This window comes from Artemia sp. Qi Xiang Cuo, chromosome 6 (genome assembly GCF_049724085.1).
Source record: "Artemia sp. Qi Xiang Cuo chromosome 6, ASM4972408v1, whole genome shotgun sequence".
Classification (NCBI taxonomy): Eukaryota; Metazoa; Arthropoda; class Branchiopoda; order Anostraca; family Artemiidae; genus Artemia; species Artemia sp. Qi Xiang Cuo.
This window is the reverse complement of record NC_142799.1, coordinates 84,724,896-84,746,772: the sequence shown is the minus strand read 5'-3', so window position 1 is coordinate 84,746,772 and position 21,877 is coordinate 84,724,896. Positions and strand designations below refer to the sequence as shown.

The window sequence follows — 21,877 nt, the reverse complement described above, 5'->3', positions numbered from 1 at the left end:
GAACCTGGGCAGTACCATCAGCTAATAAACAAAAAAGAAGAAAAAAAACTATTGAGACATTTTATTAATTTTGTCTGTAATTAAGGAGATTAAGTTCTTTCGTATCTGGAGGTAACGTAGCTAACGAGGGACAAAGCAGGGATGGGCTCAGAAACAGCTCGAGGCGGCCGTAATCTGGATGGGGAGTTACTCTAAAAAGTCAATTAAAAAATTAGTAAAACAAAAATTGGTCAAACTAAACTTAGAGCAAGACATGAATGCATTAAAAACTGGTAAACTAAACTTAAAGCGAGACATAAATGCAATTAAAATAAAAGGGATACTAAGAAAGTGTCAATAATTCAACTGCGGTAAATTAATAAAAGAGGTAAAAACAATAAATACTGGTCAAGAAAGGGGGGGGGGCAAGCAAAAGAGTGCAAGAACCTGGGCAGTACCATCAGCTAATAAACAAAAAAGAGGGGGGGGGGAAGAAACTATTGATACATTTTATTTATTTTTTCTGTAATGAAGGGGATAAAAGTTCTTTCGTATCTGGAAGTAACGCAGCTAATGGGGGAAAAAGCAGGGAAGGGCTCAGAAACTGCTCGAGGCGGCTGTAATCTGGATGGGAAGTGACGTCTGGGGAAAATAGCGAGAAGGGTAGATACCCAAACCATTAAAAAGTGTACTTGTGGCCCAGAGCGCAATGGCGATATGACACTGTTTTCACACTAGCACCAGCCCTGCACATGACACCAGCCATCAGCCGTTAGAAAATTTTCAACCTATTTCATCCCGAAAATAAACTAAAATCTCCCATTAAAAGCTATGTTTTTGAAAACAGAGAAGCTCCCCTTTTTTCAATAGTGTTTGATACTCTAAGACTTTCACTCCATAATGCTAAAAGATTAATGCCCCGTTGGAATACCTTTGTCATTTCCCCTTCTCCCTCAAAACACTTTTCAGGTATTTCTTGTTAAAAAATTACTTCAACTTATTCAATTGGGTTTTTGCAGACAATTAACGCCAACTACCACGCAAAAACTATTCTCTAGCAGTACTCTCTCATCGTCCCATTTCACCCAAAGCATTTTTCAGACATTTCTTGTTAAAAGTTTACTTCAAGTCATTCATTTGGGTTTTCGCAGGAAATTCACGTCTAATTACCACACTATAACTATTCTTTAACACCCCTCTGCCATCGCCCCATCTCCCTTCAAAACACATTTAAGACATTTCTGGCTAAAAGTTTGACTTCAAGTCGTTTATTTGGGTTTTTGCAAGCAATTCACGCCACAGTACACACACACACACACACACACACACACACACACACACACACACACACACACACACACACACACACACACACACACACACACACACACACACACACACACACACACACACACACACACACACACACACACACACACACACACACACACACACACACACACACACACACACACACACACACACACACACACACACACACACACACACACACACACACACACACACACACACACACACACACACACACACACACACACACACACACACACACACACACACACACACACACACACACACACACACACACACACACACACACACACACACACACACACACACACACACACACACACACACACACACACACACACACACACACACACACACACACACACACACACACACACACACACACACACACACACACACACACACACACACACACACACACACACACACACACACACACACACACACACACACACACACACACACACACACACACACACACACACACACACACACACACACACACACACACACACACACACACACACACACACACACACACACACACACACACACACACACACACACACACACACACACACACACACACACACACACACACACACACACACACACACACACACACACACACACACACACACACACACACACACACACACACACACACACACACACACACACACACACACACACACACACACACACACACACACACACACACACACACACACACACACACACACACACACACACACACACACACACACACACACACACACACACACACACACACACACACACACACACACACACACACACACACACACACACACACACACACACACACACACACACACACACACACACACACACACACACACACACACACACACACACACACACACACACACACACACACACACACACACACACACACACACACACACACACACACACACACACACACACACACACACACACACACACACACACACACACACACACACACACACACACACACACACACACACACACACACACACACACACACACACACACACACACACACACACACACACACACACACACACACACACACACACACACACACACACACACACACACACACACACACACACACACACACACACACACACACACACACACACACACACACACACACACACACACACACACACACACACACACACACACACACACACACACACACACACACACACACACACACACACACACACACACACACACACACACACACACACACACACACACACACACACACACACACACACACACACACACACACACACACACACACACACACACACACACACACACACACACACACACACACACACACACACACACACACACACACACACACACACACACACACACACACACACACACACACACACACACACACACACACACACACACACACACACACACACACACACACACACACACACACACACACACACACACACACACACACACACACACACACACACACACACACACACACACACACACACACACACACACACACACACACACACACACACACACACACACACACACACACACACACACACACACACACACACACACACACACACACACACACACACACACACACACACACACACACACACACACACACACACACACACACACACACACACACACACACACACACACACACACACACACACACACACACACACACACACACACACACACACACACACACACACACACACACACACACACACACACACACACACACACACACACACACACACACACACACACACACACACACACACAAATACACACACACACACAGGGGGACTTTGGGGGATTAAGTTTTCCTAAAATATATATTTATTATATTTTCGACCATGCTGTACAAAATGGCTATTTCAAAATTTTGATCGGGTGACTGTGGGAAAAAAATGAGCGTGGGATGGGGCCTAGTTGCCCACAATTTTTCGGTCACTTAAAAAGAGCACTTGAACTTTTAATTTCCATTCAAATGAGCCCTCCCACGATATTCTAGGACCACAGAGTTGATATGATAACCCCTGAAAAAAATCAAATAAACACGCATCCGTGATCTTATTTCTGGCAAAAAAATACAAAATTCCACATTTTTGCAGATAGGAGCTTGAAACCACTACAGTAGGGTTCTATGTTTCCCTGATTAATTAGGGTTCTATAGCTTTTATGGGGCCTTTTTCCCTTTTTTTGGAAATCAGCAAAATTTTCTCTAGCGCTTAAATTTTGATGGTTAAACTTGATTTAACTTATATATTTGAAATCAGTATTAAAATCTACTTCTTTTGATGTATCTATTTGTATCAAAATCCCGTTTTTCAGAGTTTTGGGTACTATCGAGCCGGGTCGCTCCTTACTTACAGTTCGTTACCACGAACTTTTTGATAGGAGCCGAGGTGGTTTTAAGGTGGACTGAGGGGGCACTTGCCACGAGCGCCAAAATTTTTGAGGTGTAAAATTTGCAAATAAATAATCTAATATTTCTAAAAATTACAAACACAATATTTTGTAATTTTTAAAATTCCGCTTTCATTAACATAAAGCAGAAGGAGCTGATGGCAGTATTTGTAAGCAAATTAAATCCAAAATTTTCATTTTTCCTGTATCTTTTCCCGTATAAAGTAAGAAAAGTCAGATTTGAATAAATGAAAAATTTTGCTAAAAAATTAAAATTCTTTTAATACATGTTTTTTTTAATTTGCCCTGAAAATATTTTAGACAAAAGGGGGGAGGGATTGATTATCGAGATTTTTTCCCAGGCTCAAAAGAAGCCAGAACCGCTGCTGGATACGAACAGTTCAGTTATTGCATTTTTGTTTGGTATTTAGAAGAAGCAGTCATTTTGGTTTTTATTTGATTATCTTCTTTTTTTCTCTTTTGGCTTTAGATCTTTTCTCTTTTTTAATGTAATGGCTTAAATCCCCCCTCCCCTTTTTTTAACTTTGAAAATGCTTTATGCTTCACGTGGAGGAAACATTGTTATGGCACTTTAGAAATATTTGCGGGATTGTTTTTCTTTCTTTTCTTTTAACTGGTCACTAGTCTGCTATACTCATGACTTTTTTTTCTTTGGTTATGTCATGGTTGACCGATTCAGCCTTAGAAATGTACCGTGAGTAAAATGTGATATATTTAAAAAATAAAAAATATAATATTCTTTTTTCTAAAGAGGATTCCGATAGAAATTAAACGTCCCCTAATAGAGTTCAAATACCGTTTCCAAGAGTCTAAATTCTTAATCAGCAAAAAGAGAAACTGCATTTTAGCTTCAGTCAAACAACGACGCTATTTGGTTTTTAATTTCGCTAAGATAATCGGTAATAAAAAAGATTCTGGGTACAATGTTTCGCAGGAAGTCTAAATTATATGAGCAGTGTGAACGTTTCAATCATCAAAATATTTAAAACAAAATTATTGGGTAAAGGGTTAGCATAATGAAGTGAGTTTGCGAACATAATTACTAGGTAGCGGCCCCCTCCACACGAGTTGGGCCAATTGTGAATTAGCTTCTACAGCGCAGAAGCAATATTTGTGTGAGATAGTGAAGAAAAGTTTTTTTTCGCGTCAATTATGTTTTGTTAATTCTTTCAATCACAATTATGGATTGTCTCTGTTGCAGTCAACATTCTCTTTGAGGGCCAGTTTATCCTTGCCTTTGTTGTTGTCATTTGAAGTGAACCACTGCTGTACACCTAATATGTAAGTCTCAATAAATCTATTGCCTTTCTACTTGTGTTTGTTTTACCTCATATGTCTGTATCTAGTCGCATGACAGGTAATTAGTTCGTATGCCTCCAAGGTACGTTCCCAGGGATCTGATCTCCAGATAGCTCGAGGAAAAGAGGTTACATTTATATAGCTACACATTTTATTTTCTCTCAATAATTGAGGGTGGCGCGGTCATAAATTTACTTTACTCCCCTATGCTGTGGCGAGATCATAAACTTAGTTTTCTCATTATTTTTATAGCTTGCCTAGCCTTTTAAGTAGCTTCAAAAAATTCACCAAGGAAGAACTGGAGTGATCGGTACACCGGTTTAAATCATAATATTACATATGGCACAGTCCTTAGCGGTATAAGTGGCGCTATCGGTGAACTTATAAGGTGTAAGTTCACAGCCTTAGAGAATAACATTACATTGACACGGTCAATCTTTATCACCACAATTAAGTCCAGTCTTTTCTTTTTATAGCCACATATGGCGCAGTCATTTCTTTTTATCGCCACAAATGGCACGGTTGGAAATTGGAGAAAAACATACGAACTAATTAAGCTATAAACTTTGTAATTTAAATTTAATTATAGAAGAGATACAGACTTTTAAAAAAAGTGATTAGGCCTATAATCCTTAGGCTATAATAGGAAACCCTTTAAAATAGCTCATAGGAGATAGTAGCCTGCCCCAAAAAAAGGTTTAGTGAAAAAATAAATTTATTTTGAGTTAATTCAAACGCAAAAAAAATGTCAGAAGAATTAACAGAGCTATTAATGGTGCAAAAGTTGGTTGTGAAAAATATAGAAATAGCAAAGTCCATTCCACAGTACAATGGACAATCAGATATCGACGAATTTAATATCCAATTGGCCCAGTTTGTAGAATTAACAAAAACAGAGCTAGAAACGTTAGTCAACATGCTTCTATTATGATTAAAAGGCCAGGCCTTAACCTTTCTAAAGCAAATAAAAAATACTATAGGTGATGACGCCAGCTTGCCAATAAATACGTTGGATAAATTGTTAACGGCATTTAAAGATAGATTTATCGAAACTAGTTCCACAAATAAATTAAAACATCAAATGGTGTGCTTTGACCATTCACAAAACATAAGAGAATATCTTGATAATGTACGAGTTTCAGTAGAAGCAAAATACGGAAAAGGTTCAGGAGAGCTTTATGAAAAAGTCATACTAAATACCTTTTTGCAAGGGCTACCCCCAAAACTATATAGAATAGTAATATCCAAAAATATTCAAAAGTTGGACCTTCCAGTTCAGGAAGAGAGTTGAATGATCGAAGTAAATAAGATTGTGGCAAATCATAGTAAAACAAAAATAAATAGTCTTGGTGAAGCAAATGCGAATCTGACATACAGGGGCGATCATTTGTCTACAATTTTTTTTTCAAGTCATAACCACCCATTGCCACAAAGAAATAAAACGCAAGAACCCGCTAGGCAGAAAACAGTACGTTTTCAGCCTGTGAAACAATTTATCTGTGAAAATAACCCTACAATAATAAGATGTTATGTTTGCAACCGTGTTGGGCACATCACGAGAGAGTGCCGTTATGTCCCCAATCGCACACCAAGAATTGCTTTCGGTAGTGCGCAAAATTATCGCAACCATTTGTTCGGAAGAACAAATTTTAGCGCCAGTGATGCACTAGGCTATAGCTAGGGAAGATTGCGGCAATCAGTACCTTACAACGCGCATCAACCAAATTTGTACAATCCTCCCCTCAATAGACAAATTAATTACCGATTTGAAAACCCAAAAACTCGCCAAAGCCAATATAATGCGACAATGGTATATAGAAATCCCGTAAATTTGCCGACAGGAAATGAAAATTTTTCAAGCCGACGGCATTGACAGTCAGCACCAGCAGCCGGTACTGCCACAGCTAATGATTCCATGAACAGATCTGAATATCTATTGCAGACACCGACGTACGAAATAAATCCTCAGGGAAACGTTTCAGGCCCCTCAGAAATATAAATTGGACCCAGAGGGCGCCTAAAATGTCTTGTAGGTCCAAACTGATAGTAGTACCGTCTTGTAGTGATAGTATTAACAAGTTACCTATATTTAATGATTTTTGTGTGGCAAATATTTACTTTAAGGCTTTAATTGACAGTGGTTCCAACGGTTAATATTATAAGCTCTTGCGTATTTATTATGTTACCTCCGCATATTAGGCAACAAAGAAATTTTAATAATCCCAATTTAACTAGCGTGACAGGGCATAAGTTTGATGCAAAGGGATCAATTTGCCTAAACGTAAAAAGGGATAATAGAATTTTTCCGACAAATTTTACAATATGCAATAACTTTCCGTACGAAGCCATTATCGGCGCAAATTTTTTAAGGTCTAATAGAGTACTATTAGACGTAGAAAACGAAAGGCTTGTCTACCCCGCTAAGGTAGGGGAAGGAATTTCTACCTTAAGAAATTGCAACAGAGGTTACGAAGAGAACTTAACAATAAATAAAATTTCTAGCGGTATAATGTCACAATCTTCTGAACCTCATGCCTCACAAGGAGGACATGGCATAACCAGAAATTTGTTCAATTATTCTGAGAAACATTGCAGAAATGAAGTAAATTTAAATAATAAGTGTATTGAATCTGCAAGGATAAAAATAGAAGATATGCGACAGTATAGGTCAAACAAAATTAAGAAAATAGTGGAATTATGGAAAAACATAGTAAAACCCAACATGACGCCGCAAGATGCCGCAATGGCGCAGCATAGCGCCAGTATGAATCTAATGGACAATGAGAATAAAGAGAAATATTAAGGATTCGCGATACGGAAAACAAAGATCCCTCCCAAAACAATGCAAAGAATTCAGATATCACAGATGATAGAACCCGTGAACAGTAAATCTGAAATATGGTTTGCGATCCCATCAAATGAAATTCCTGAAATGAAAATCTGCTATGCGAAGAACAAATTATATATTACGACAAATGAGAAGGTTTTATTTGGATAACTAATGACCACGAAAATGATACAATTACAATAAAAAGGGGGACGTGATTAGTTCAAATCCAAGTTTTATCGAAGAATGATTTAAATAGATGGGAAAATTTTAAATGAAACCTAGTCAACGGCACTAAAACCTCAATTAACAAATACCCTCTAACTAAATCGTAATTTCTAAACAAATTTAATATGGACCATATTACGGGCTTGGAACTTAAGAAAAAATTATGCGAATTATTATGGAATTTTAAAGATGTATTTTCCGCATCCGAAGATGACATCAGACTGATACCATTTTATGAACATTCGATTTTAACGACTGGTGGTCCTGTAGCACAAAGAATGGTTAAAAAATAAAATTCATGAAAGAGAAAAAAAAATTATACGCCCAAGTATAAGTCCGTATAGAGCACCAGTGATCTTGGTACCAAAGAAGAATGGTGACCTTAGACTTGTAGTAGATTATAGAGCCTTTAACAAACAAGTAGTTAGTGATAAATTTCCTTTACCAAGAATAGATGAAATTCTTGACTCTATTTCAAGCAAAAACTAAATTTTTACTTCTTTGGATCTTACCCAAGGTTACAACTAAGTGAAAATAGCCGAAAAAGATGTCCATAAAACTGAGTTTTTTGCGGCTGAATGCGGTTCATACAAATATTTAAGAGTACCTTTTAAACTTAAAACAAGTTCAAGCGCACTATGTAGACCCAAACTACATCTATTAAGAGGATTAAAGAATATCTTTCATTTTGTTGATGATGTCATATGCGTGGGAGAAGACGCGGAACAACACTTATCAACATTAGCTAGTGTGTTCGAGAAATTCAGAGGGGGGGATTTAAAATGCCGGCCTGAAAAAGTAAATTTATTTCAACCTAAAATTAAATTTTTAGGAGTAGTAGTAACACAAGGAGAGATATCCCCAGACCCAAATAAAATAAAATGTGTTGAAAACCTCAAACTCCCTAGAACTATGAAAGAACTAAGAGGAAATTTAGGTCTCACTGAAAACTTTAGAAAATTCGTGCAAAATTATGCGAAACCCCTCACAGAGTTAACTAAAGGGAACTCCCAAAATGTTACCTCGTCCCAGGAAGCTCAAACTTCCCTAGACCGTCTCAAAAAGGCACTCACTTCTGAACCAATATTATCACTTCCTGATTTAGAAAACGGATAATTTATGTTCACAACCGATGCTAGTTCAAAGGGCATTGGCGCTATTCTTTCACAAATAATCCCGGTAGAAAACCCTAATCCTACAGAGGGAACGCCTAAACAAAAGAAAATAGAAAAAGTTATTTGCTATTCGAGTAGAACATTAACAAAAGGCGAAAGTAGTTATTCCACCACAAACTTAGAATTATTATCTATAATCCACCATTTGGATAAATTTAGACACTATTTAATTGGTAGAAAATTTATACTACGTTCAGACCATAAAAGCTGCAATACCTGCGCACATTTAAAAACCCAACGGAAATTCTAGCTAGATGGATCATGAAAATCCAAGACATAGATTACGAATTTGAACATTTAAAAGGTAAACAAAATGCAGCTTGTGACTTTTTGAGTAGATACCCAGAAAATATTCCGTCGGAAACTAAGGAAAACGAAGTTAACGCTATCAATGCTTAAAGCAAACATAAATATGAGAAAAACAAAGATAAAGACACAGTAAAGGAAAATAAGGGTAAATATTGTCCCCTGTGTGTAGAAAATAAAAAAAAAGAAAAAAAAGGACGAAATGTGTTCAGCACTTATTAATTATTTTATGAATGATGATGCGTTACCAAATAAATTCAAAACTCTTAGAAAAGAAATTGATAATTTTCACTATGATCATGATGAAGAAATACTATGCAGAATCGTGACTGCTGAGGCAAATAGAAACGAAACATCAATAATACCTGTATTACCCCAAAACTTAATAACACCTGAATTTGAATATTTTCGTTCATATATAGGTGGACATTTCGGGGTAACAAAAACTTTCCATAAATTAAAACCATGTTTTTACGTGCTATCGGGAAAAACATTAAAGAATTTGTAAGAACAAGCGAAGCGTGTAACTTAAGAAAAAAACCCCAAGCTTATCCTAACCCTCCAATGGGAAGAGTCCCCGTAGCAAGGTACCCCTTTGATATTGCCTCATTTGATTTATATGGAACCAGTGGCGGCTTGCCTCTTTCCAAAAGAAACCACACTTGTATTCTTTCAGTTATAGACCATTTTTCTGGTTTTACTTTTGCAAAAGCATTAAAAAATCAATGCGCTTACGCCACAAGTAAAGCGTTAGCGAAATTATTTTCAAAATTTGGCATTCCAAATAAGGTTTTAAGTGACAACGGAAGCAATTTTGTTTCAATAGTAACAAAACACTTAATGAGCTTTCTTAACATAGAGAAAATGGTGACATCTCCGTACCACCCCCAACCTAATGGTAAAATAGAAAATAGGCATAAAATATTTTCGAACGTATTAAGCATATATACAAAAGACAACAGGAACGATTGGGATCAATTCTTACTTTATTTAACAAACATGATCAATACTGCTTATTCAGGAACAACCAAAGATAGTCCATTTAACTTACTTTTTGGTCGTGATTTCAGAATCCCGTATGTTGACATTATTGAGTCCCAAAAATATTACAATGAGTCGGAGGATTACAAACAAAAATTCATAAATAGGATGAGAAAAACTTATAAAATAGTTTGGCAAGAGTTACAAAAATGTAAAATAAACCAAGAACTAAGAAACCAACCCAAAGTCAAGGGGAGCATAGATTCCAAGATAGGAGATTGCGTTTACCTAAAAAATGAGGCAAGAACGGAAGGCAAAACACTTTCCAACAAATATTGTGGACCGTACAGAATAGTCAAAAAGTACGATAACGATTATACTTTTAAAATGGTAAACCCCGAGAGGAAGGACTCACAAGGCGCATATTAGCCGAATAAAAAGAGCAAAATTTCCAGAGAGATGGGTATCACGTCCCTCCTCTACTGATTCGTCAGATTTAGAAAATGAGCCCCCTAAATCCAGATTGGCAGAGCTAAAACCCTTTAATTTCAAGCAAGACGATTTCGAGGATGAGAGCAATGAGAAAAACTTTGAGGAATTTTTAGCTATGAAAAATTTAGTTATTCGCAAAGGAAAATTCCTAGTACGAGAGAGAATAAAACCGCCAAAAGATCCAAAAAGTTCATCATCGGAGAGCGCAGGAGAACTAGATGATACGATATCCCCAAAAACCCAATTTTCTCCTGATAGAACTTCAACCCCTTGTCCCTCCAAAAGATTCCCAGATGATATGGTTTCCCCTGCAACACCAATAGAAAGGCCCCTGTCATTGCAGGAAGAATTGAACAGAGCTGTAGAAACTCCGGGTATTACTGTAAAGAAAACTCCTCCCAAAGATTCAACTAAAACAAATCTGCGAGAAGCTATGGATTTAATAAATTTACAAACAAAAACGAGTCAAAGTACATTGTCTAAGAATAAAATTCCCAAGGATGACCAGCAAGGACAATATCATGATATATCTGTGTCTAAGGTCAAGCCTAATCAATGGACTTCTTGGAGGAAAACCCTAGTGCAAAGAATGCCCCATCCCCCTGAAGACATGGCATTTAAGCAGTGGAGGAACCCTGCAAAAACGTTTGATTCCTCACAAAGCTCTCAAGAATCTTTTAAATCTCCCGAGTTGAAAACTCAAAGCGAGGGCTTAGAGAATAAACCTTCTACTTCCAGAGGAGTAGAAATTTACGAAGGAAGGGCAGATGATACCTCAAAAAGTGCCACCTCTAAAAGTTCTAATGTGGATCCGTCGGAAACAAGTTCCGAAGAGTCTGGCGGCGAATCAGACCATATAGTAGTTAAAGAAATAGGGAAATCAAAACCAACTTCAGCAGCTGCGCACGCAAAAGAAACAGTATTAAAAGGGCAAGCATTTTTGAAAAAAATAATACAAAAAATTTGATCTCATTTCGCTAGCAAAACCTAAAAAGAAAAAACCGCAAGAAACAGTCGAAAAAGATACGACACAGTCAGGTAGAATAGTTAAGAAACAGGACAGATTAAAATAACCATAAAAATGCCAAAAACAAAGATTTTATGGATAGGCATTATAAAGGAATAATAATTTAAAAACTTTTAGCTCACAAGTAAAAACCATAAAACTATAAAAATGCTGCAAAAAAATTTTGTTCAATATATATCAGTTCCCAAAAACAAATTCTAATTAAAAGATAACATTGCGTATAATTAATTCGAATAATTTTCTTTAATACCAAAAAGTCTACCCGTACCATTCCAGTACGATGTATCCAGTCTAGCTTAAAGAAGCCGTGATAGGGAGTACTAAACGAGAAATATTCATACACCTCAGAAATGACCTTTGGTTATTTTCTGTTCCAAGAGAAACTGTTGGAACTTTGTCTTGTTATAATAATACAGAAAGAATAGACCCAAGTTACAAAACAGAAATACTGTTACAAGATGTGGGTACGATAACCATAAGACAAGGATGTCGACTTGTAACTAAAGAGTCAAGTGCTCGAACGCCGTTAATTACCACGAGCACAAAGAGACCAAGTCCCAAAATAACCAGCTTCAAGGAAATTAACCTATCGTACACCATTCCCAATATAGAAAGTGAGGAAATAAAAACCTCGATATGGTCCAAAATAGAAAAGAATAAAGGGAGACTAAGGCTTCCAAAAATAAGAGAAGAACTAGACTCCCAGATCCCCCTATTTACTAATGAAGACCAGAGATTAACGTATGTGGATGATAGGTACGGATTATTCTCAACCAATTTCTGGTGGAACATACTACTGACCATATGTTTTGTATTCGCGACCTCCCAGCCCATAAGAACCTTATAGACCTTTAACTATGGAAAAATCCTGAGACTAAGAAGGCGAAACCAAGAGAAGAACACGGGGAAACGGCTGAAATGCAGAAGTTAAACCCCATGAGAACGTTTAAGCCAAGAAAAAGGGAAGACATTAGAAAACGATTGGGTGTAGAGGTCTTCAATCGTCCTTGCTATGTCTTGTTCCCTCATTGTAAGTGTCGTTTACGTAAAACCGTGTGGCTATGACGCTGCAACATGCGTTTCTTAAACAGCACGGACGTGCGTGAACAATGAAGGCATGAAATATGTTGTAAACTGAAACCTCAAATTTAACAGTGTAGGGTAACTTATGTTTAGGGGAATGTTTTAAATCCAAGGGAAAATTAAATGAGTGTTGAAGAATTAAATAAGCCTTGATTGTCGTTTCCTCTACCAAAACAAATTAGAAAAAATCTCTGTTTTAGATTTCTCAACGAAAACAGTTTTATTTGAAACTGACACGATAATGACGTTGTTTTGTCAAAATTAAATTATTTATATCAATGTATTTATTTAATATTGTAATGCAGCGTAAAATTCACCGTAAAAATAACCAATTATATTGTTTATTATGTATTAAGACTACTTTATTTCAAAGAACGCGTGATTCTGCCTCGTTATTTCTATTACAGGAAGTGGATTGACATATTGAAATCGATCATTACAATGAGTTGTCCAGTGCAGATACAAGCTAGTAACATCTATTTTCATCATACCTCAACTAACAAAGAGTACTCACCATAGACTCGAGGCAATTTTCATCCCAGCTTCGTCTACGAAAATTATAGTTACCTTTGATCGTTGTTTGCTCGACCATGAACCATATTACGTATCAGGTAGCACTATATTTGAATCTCAGTATCCAGTGCATTATTGAACTATATAATCACATAAGCCCTGAGAACCCCATCGACCAGTACAAGATATAAGTACATAAATATCGCCTTTGATAATCATTTTGGACCCATATAGCATATGACCGTATAGTTATGATATTGGATAAACCCAAAAATTATTCATATGACGCAGATTCATGCATCGAATCCCTTCGACCATCTCTTGGAATCCATCCCATCCCCTCTATGTGAAAAGTTCATATTTCCGTTGTCCCATAAATGTACGAGGAAATTTCTGAAAAATGGACTTGGAAACCAACAATTGAAATACGGAAACCAAAACTAGCCCCAGCGATTAACCCCTTAGTGACAATATACTCCTCCCGCAAGTTAAAGACAATATGTTGAAGGAATCTTCAAAGTTTGATGTCGACCCCTTCCAAATCCAAACTTCAATTCCCCTGTGATTAACCTAGGAATCACCGCAAAAGTTAATAGACGCAAGCCAGGCACGAACAATTTTATAAGAGAACTATTATCTCTGAGTGCATGAATGAACAATTTTATATGAAAATTACGTTCTTTATGTGCTTTAAAATATCCCAAAAATTATATGCTGAGAGGAAAAGGAACGCAGTCCCAGTGCTCAAACCCTTAATGATAAGGCACCCTATGAACTATCAAAAAGCAGGTGAGAATTAACTCTGATAGCTTATTCCCACACCTGTAGTTGGAAGTATCATTTCCCAGTTGACAATTAGAGAAAACTTGTCGTGTGAACAAAACCATGCTCGAACTGTTCTATGAAGAAATTATATTGTAAGTGCTTTAAAAATTTTACTAAGACGAAAAGAGTGAAGGATCATAATTTACAACAGAAGGATTGAGTACGCTAAAGAGACACGAAGGTAACGAAAATAGGTGTGAATTTACATAAGTTACATCTTAATAACTTCGATAACTCAAAAATTCCGACATCATAGTATTGATGTTACGTAGCAAACATCCCCAGTGAAAGTGTTTTAATGTTACCAGTGAACATGGTAAACCTAATATTGTGTGTTTTAAATCGTTCTTATATGTAGTGTTAGATGTTTAGATAGAGTTATGGGTAGCGTTGTCGTACTATTCTTTTAGTGTAGCGTAGATAGGAAGCAGTGTGCCCTATAGTCAGTAAAAATAAAAAAAACTTGTAAAAGGTGAATTCTCAAAAAAATCTAATGTAAAGGTAGAATAGCTCAAACTTGTTGGAAATGTAAAAATCATCAGCGTTGGATGTAGAAAAAAATACTTAGTATAGTAGATAGGCTAGAATCATAGATGATCTTAGTCCCGTAGATGAACTTTAGAAAGCGATATATAATAAAACAAGAAAAGTAATAGAGAAAATATTTAGCACTCCTGATTAAGCTTATATAAAAGTATAAAATAATAAAATGTCGATTAAAATTACGTAGGACAAATAGTAAATAAATCGCGAGTATTTCAAAAACCCAAGGGCAAGCAAGTCCTAATGACGGGACGTCATTAAAAAATGAGAAGGGTAGTATGTACCGTGAGTAATAAGTGATATATTTAAAATATAAAAAACAAAATTCCTTTTTTCTAAAGATGATTCCGACAGAAATTAAGCGTCCCCTAATTGAGTTCAAATACCGTTTCCAAGAGTCTAAATTCTTAATCAGCAAAAATTAGCTTCTACAGTGCAGAAGCGATATTCTGTTAGATAGTGAAGAAAAGTTTTTTTTCGCGTCAATTATGTTTTGTTAATTCTTTCAATCACAATTATGGATTGTCTCTGTTGCCATCAACATTATCTTTGAGGGCCAGTTTATCCTTGCCTTTGTTGTTGTCATTTCAAGTGAACCACTGCTGTACACCTAATATGTAAGTCTCAATAAATCTATTGCCTTTTCTACTTGTGTTTATTTTACCTTATATGTCTATATCTAGTCGCATGACAGGTAATAAGTTCGTATGCCTGCAAGGTACGTTCCCAGGGATCTGATCTCCAGATAGCTCGAAGAAAAGAGGTTACATTTATATAGCTTGACATTTTATTTTCTCTCAATAATTGAGGGTGGCACGGTCATAAATTTACTTTACTCCCCTTTGCTGTGGCGAGATCATAAACTTAATTTTCTCATTATTTTTATAGCTTGCCTAGCCTTTTAAGTAGCTTCAAAAAAATATCCCCGGAAGAACTGGAGCGATCGGTACACCGCTTTAAATTATAATATTACATATGGCACAGTCCTTAGCAGTATAAGTGGCGCTATCGGAGAATTTATAAGGTGTAAGTTCACAGCCTTAAAGCATAACATTACATGGACACGGTCAATCTTTATCACTACAATTAAGTCCAGTCTTTTATTTTTATCGCCACATATGGCGCAGTCATAACTAAGTAAAACTAACGACAGCTTAAAACTAAGTAAAAACCAATGGTTAAATAAACAAATACCTGAAAATATAGCAGCAATAGCTGCTACTAAAAAGCTGAGAATAACACCAGGACCTGCCACTGTTTTGGCTACCATGCCTGCGACAACAAACATTCCAGTTGCCACACAACTTCCAACACCAAGGGAAAGTAAGTCTCCCAGTCCGAGACATCTCTAAAAAGGTAAGAAAGTAAGGTTTGCACGAAATACTAATATGAGAATTCTGAATATTTTTATCAAGTCACAATTTATTCTAAGAACATATTATTTGGTCCAAGAACCAGGTTGTTTTATATTAAAATACAAATAGAAAAGATCCGGTATCAAAAATCTGATACCTTATTTATTTGAAACTTTTGTTATTCAATTTGATGTCTTTGCTTATTCTATCAAACAGTTCGTGGTAACGAACTGTAAGTAAGGACCGACTCGGCTCAATAGTAACCGAAACTCTAAAAAAAGGAATTTTGGGAATTTTAATATCAGTAGATATATAAAAAGAATCAGCTTATTATTCTGATTTCAAGTATACAAGATCCATCAAGTCTAGTGTTACCCATCAAAAGTTACGATTCTCAGAAAATTTGCCCGATTCTTGAAATAGGGGGGGGGGGGCATGCAATAAAATTCAGGGATCTTAATGAAAATCACGCAATCATATTCAGCATACCAGAGAGCACTATTTTAGAAGTTTAAAGCTCCTATAATTTCAAAAATTTGTAAGTTTGCCAATTTTCCAGAAGATAAATCACGGTTGCACATTTTTTCCCCAGGGGTGATCGCATTGAAACAATGGCCCTAGAACATTGAAAGAGGGTGCATTCGAACGAAAATAAGTTCTAGTGCTCTTTTTAAGATACCAAAATGACTGGAGGGTAACTGGCCCCCTCCCACACCCAATTATACCCCAAAGTTATCTTATGAAAATTTTGAGATAGCCATTTTGTTCGGTAAAGTCGAAAGATCAAATAGCTATGTTTTTATGTTTAAAATGACACCCAAAGTCCATAGGGAGTGGCCTGTACGTTATGAATTTTGTCCCTTTGTTAACATATAGTATTTGTTATTGGGAAGTATACTGACATTTTCCGGGGGGAGGTTTTACTTGGGGTTGATGTCTCTAGGAAGAGTTTTTCACGGAAGAAAATATCTGGGCGGTGAATTTCTTAGGGGAAACACTACACTGGTAGGATTTGACAAAATTACTATACTAAATTCTTTTTAGTTGCCTTGCATTCTCTTTGCTATACTTTATATGCGGAACTGTTCCGGGGGAATGATCCGGGGGTTGTTTTCCTCGTGTTTTGATTTCTGAGAATGAATTTCTACGGAAGAGGGCATTTCGAGAGCGATTGAGATCGATTAGAGATTGAAATCTTATTCAAATGAAATAGTTTTAAGAAGAATTTTTCTGGCTGAATCATTCGAAAGCAACTTTACAGGGAGGCATGATTTTCAGCGAGGATGGAACTGTCTGAAAGGAATTTGACGGAAGGGGGGTATACTTTACGTTTGATGACACTTCCATGGAGCAGTTTTTCATGAGAAGGGGGTATATTTATGGAGATGGAGCCAGATTTACCCGTATTATTTAAAAAAAGATCAGAAATTAAATAATAAAAAACAAGTTTTTTTTAACTGAAAGTAAGGAGCAACATTAAAACTCAAAACGAAAAGAAATTATCCCATATTTAAACGGTTACCCACTCCTCAATACCTTGCTCGTTATTTTAAATTTTGACTATATGTCCCAATTTCTTAAAAGCAGCTACTGAAACACGGGGGTCGTTTAATAAAACCGTATGAAGTAACGAACTGTAAGTAAGAAGCGACCCGGCTCAATATCAATCAAAAGTCTAAAACATGAATTTTGATACCAATAGATACATCAAAAGAATCAAATTTAAATGCTGATATCAAATATATAAGATTCATCAAGTTTAGTCTTACTCATCAAAATTTAGATACCTGAGAAACTTTGTCTTATTTTTAAAAAAGGGGGAAACACCCACTAAAGGTCATAGAACCTTAATGAGAATCTTATCATCTGATTCAGCGGATCAGAGAACCCTTCTTTAGAGGTTTCAAGTTCCTATCTGCAAAAATGCGGAATTTTTGTATTTTTTTCCAGGAGAAAGGATGCGTTTTGATTTGTTTTGTTTGTTTGTTTGTTTTTGTTTTTCCCCCAGGGGTAATTATATCGACCCAGTGGTCCTAGAAAATTGTAGGAGGGCTCATTCGAAAGTAAATTAATAATTATAATACCCTTTTTAAGTGAACAAAAAATAGAGGGCAACATGGCCCTTCCAACATTCATTTTTTCATAAAAAATGAAAGTTACCAATCACAATTCGGAGATAGCCATTTTGTTCAGCAGGGTACAGAAAATATAATAACTATGTCTTTAAGGATGACTTAATCCCCAAACGTCCCCGGGGGAAGGGCTAGAAGTTATGAACTTTGCCCAATGTTTACATATAGTAGGCCTATTGGTTATTGAGAAGTATACAGAAGTTTTCAGGGGGATTTTTTCTGGTAATAGAGGAGGGAGTGTGGGTCTGGGGTTACGTGGGAGGTTTTCACAGGGGAAGGGATAGTGCTTTGAAGAGGGTGCTATATTTCCCAGCATTATTTAAGAAACGATCAGAAATTAAATAAAAAGCAAAGTTTTTCAACTGAAAGTTAGGAGCAACGTTAAAACTAAAAACAAACGGAAATTATGACGTATATAATTCGGTTCTCCCCCTATTCAATACCTTGCTCTTTACGCTAAAGTTTGTTTTGTACTTTCATAAGAGCTATTTATTCAAATTGATGGACTTTGTGATTAAGGGGTCATTACTAAAGAATTGGAAAAAAAAATCGAACTTTAGCGTAAAGAACAGGTATTGAATAGGGTTTGAACCCCCTCATATACGGAACAAAAATATACGAATATAGAAGTTCGTTACGTAAGTTATTTTACAAATAAAGACGTTCTTAAGTAAAATTAAAAAACTTTTGAGAAAGCCATTTAACAAAAAAAAAAAAAATAAAAAATGTATTCATATTCAAATTTCATTTTAATTATTCATGTACAGTGATCCAAAATCAAAACCTGTATTAGTTTAAAAACGTTCAGAAATTAAATAAATAAAAGGAACAGAACTTATTCTGCATATGAAAGGGGCTGTCCCCTCCTCAACACCTCACTCGTTACACTAAAGTTTGACGTTAACTCTCTATATAAAATACATTAGCGTAAAGAGCGAGGCGTTGAGGATGTGACAGCCCCTTTTATATATGGAATAATTTTTGTTTGTTTTAAGTTTTAATGTCGCTCCTTACTTCCAGTTAAAAAACACTTGTTTTTTTTAATTGGAATAAGCAGCTATTTTAAGTGCTATCAGCTTTAGCGTAGAGAGCAAGTTAGAGGGGGACAACCCTGCATATACGGAATAAATCTGCTAGCATTAATATGCAATCTTCTTTTCAATTTTTCATGTACTGTGAGCCAAATTCAAACGTGCGTTAGTTGAAAAACGTTCAGAAATATAAATTTTAAAAACATGTTCTTTTTAATTGAAAGTAAGGAGCGACATTACAACTCAAAAGGAACAGACATTATTCCGTAAACGAAATGGGCTGTCCCCTCCTCAATGCCTTACTCTTTGTGCTAAAGTTTGACTCTTTGTCAAAATTCTTCGTTTTAAAACAATAAAAAACTTCAGCGTTTAACAACGAGGTGTTGAGGAGGGAATAGCCCCTTTCATATGCGGAATAATTTCTATTTGTTTTAAGTTTTAATGTCGTTCCTTACTTTCAGTTAAAAAAAACTTTTGTTGTGTGTTGTTTTTTTATAATTCATTTAACATAGGAGAATGTCCATCCAAATGGAGAATGTCTCCATCCAAAATGGAGAGACAAAACCTCCTTGGATTTAAATTAATATCTATCTGTGTGCTATAATTAGTGTTAAATGGACCCTTTATTCTGCAAATACACTTTCTACCCGAAAAAAGCAAAAACAAAACACACATACACACAGTTTCAATGTTCGAATTTTGTACCACCGGAAAAAAATGATTCGGTTGGGGGATAAGTCCGAGACGCTCTCCTACAAGTTATTTCAACTATACACTCTACTGAGTCCTAGTGCTGTACGCAAATAGCATGGTCCTAGTGCTGTACGCAAATAGCATGGAGATTCCTAGGGGCGCAAGCAAATCCAGACGACGCATACTACTCACATGGCTGCTGATGCTCTTCACAGGAATACCAAAAAGAAAATATGTGCGGTTAGATAGATAGATGATTTTGAAAATCATTACAAGGCTATCAGAGTCACGACGCAAGGTAGAAGTACTACCAATGCAAATTGAAGATTTCCGAACACAGAAAAGTGAAAAGAAGTCGGACAAGCTCCTCTTTAAAGTAATTAATGCTCTGAAAGTCAATTTTTTAGAGGACATTTTCATTTTTGTTTTTTTGCAAACTTGATTTTGACGAAGATTTTTACTCCAAGTGTGATTTCTTGAAGAAAAGCGCGAAGAAAAAAGGGCCTTTACCTGAATATACGAAGGGATATTCCTATATGAAGGGATACGTGGCATAAAATTATTGATCGCGTTTTACTTCAAACTATGTTTAGATGCACACATTGTACTCTAATACCGATATGTTTCGAACACATAACCGTAACTAGCCAAGAAGTTGAAAAAAGAAACGTGAAACAAGTATTTTTTTATCCTCCAGAATCCAAACCGCAAAATAATTATTTGCTGGGAAAATTTGATGGCTTTGTATCAATGTTGAGATTTGTTAAAGTCTTGAATATTGACTAGCTCTGAAGTATACGACAAGCATTGAGAAAACCGACGTTCCTTATTAGAACAACTTAGAATGCTTCAAAACCCTGCAAAATTTTCATTAGATTTTCAACCCGCTAAGACAAAACTCTTCCCATGCATTTGCTCTCAATCGTAACTATGAACGTTAAAGATTTTCATTGGGGTAGCAAATTGATCATGGTTGCAGTGGCAGCTGCAACATAGTAAAGAGCGAACCACAGCTTATAGCAATCAAAAGTTTAAAAACTTGTTTTAAAAAAAACTGTCTAGTGAGAAGAAACCGCCATTTAAGACTGAATCAGGAACGGTAACTATTGTTTCGGTTAGTCTTAGAAGTAAAAGTTTATGTCTTAGAAGTAAAAGTTCTTGTCTTAGAAGTAAAAGAAATTTATGGTGATTTCGGAAAAGAGCCTGAAACCTCTTGAAAATGGCGTCAAATCGAAAAAAAAGTGTACCATTGGAATCAGCGTGGTCGGGAACCTTTTGTAAGAAAATTACAGTCCCACACCTTGAATACCAAGGGTAGCATTTTTTGCATGGGCAGCATTGATCTGTCTCCCTTTTTTTCTTTCTTTTTTTTTCTAGATGGGCTAGGGTGTGGCCAGAGCATCATAGAGAGGTGTGTAATAGCTCATTCGAAAGGTAATTACATTTGTAAGTACCCTTTTTAAGTGACCAAAACGATTGGAGGGCAAATAACCCCCATCCCTACAAGCCCTCTCCCCCCAACTAGTCCTATAAAATGTTTGAGATAGCCATTTT

The 21,877-nt window shown here is 36.6% G+C and overlaps 1 protein-coding gene across 1 annotated transcript in view; it reads right to left on the bottom strand.

Annotated features, from left to right (window-relative positions):
* Positions 1–21,877, bottom strand: part of LOC148951691 (putative cationic amino acid transporter) — a gene marked incomplete at its 3' end in the record, with an annotated part of 330,385 nt that overhangs the window by 194,574 nt on the left and 113,934 nt on the right. The window contains exon 3 of the mRNA XM_089091193.1: positions 16,307–16,460. Coding sequence (XP_088947319.1) covers positions 16,307–16,460 — 154 coding nt within the window. The remainder of the gene's footprint in view (positions 1–16,306; positions 16,461–21,877) is intronic.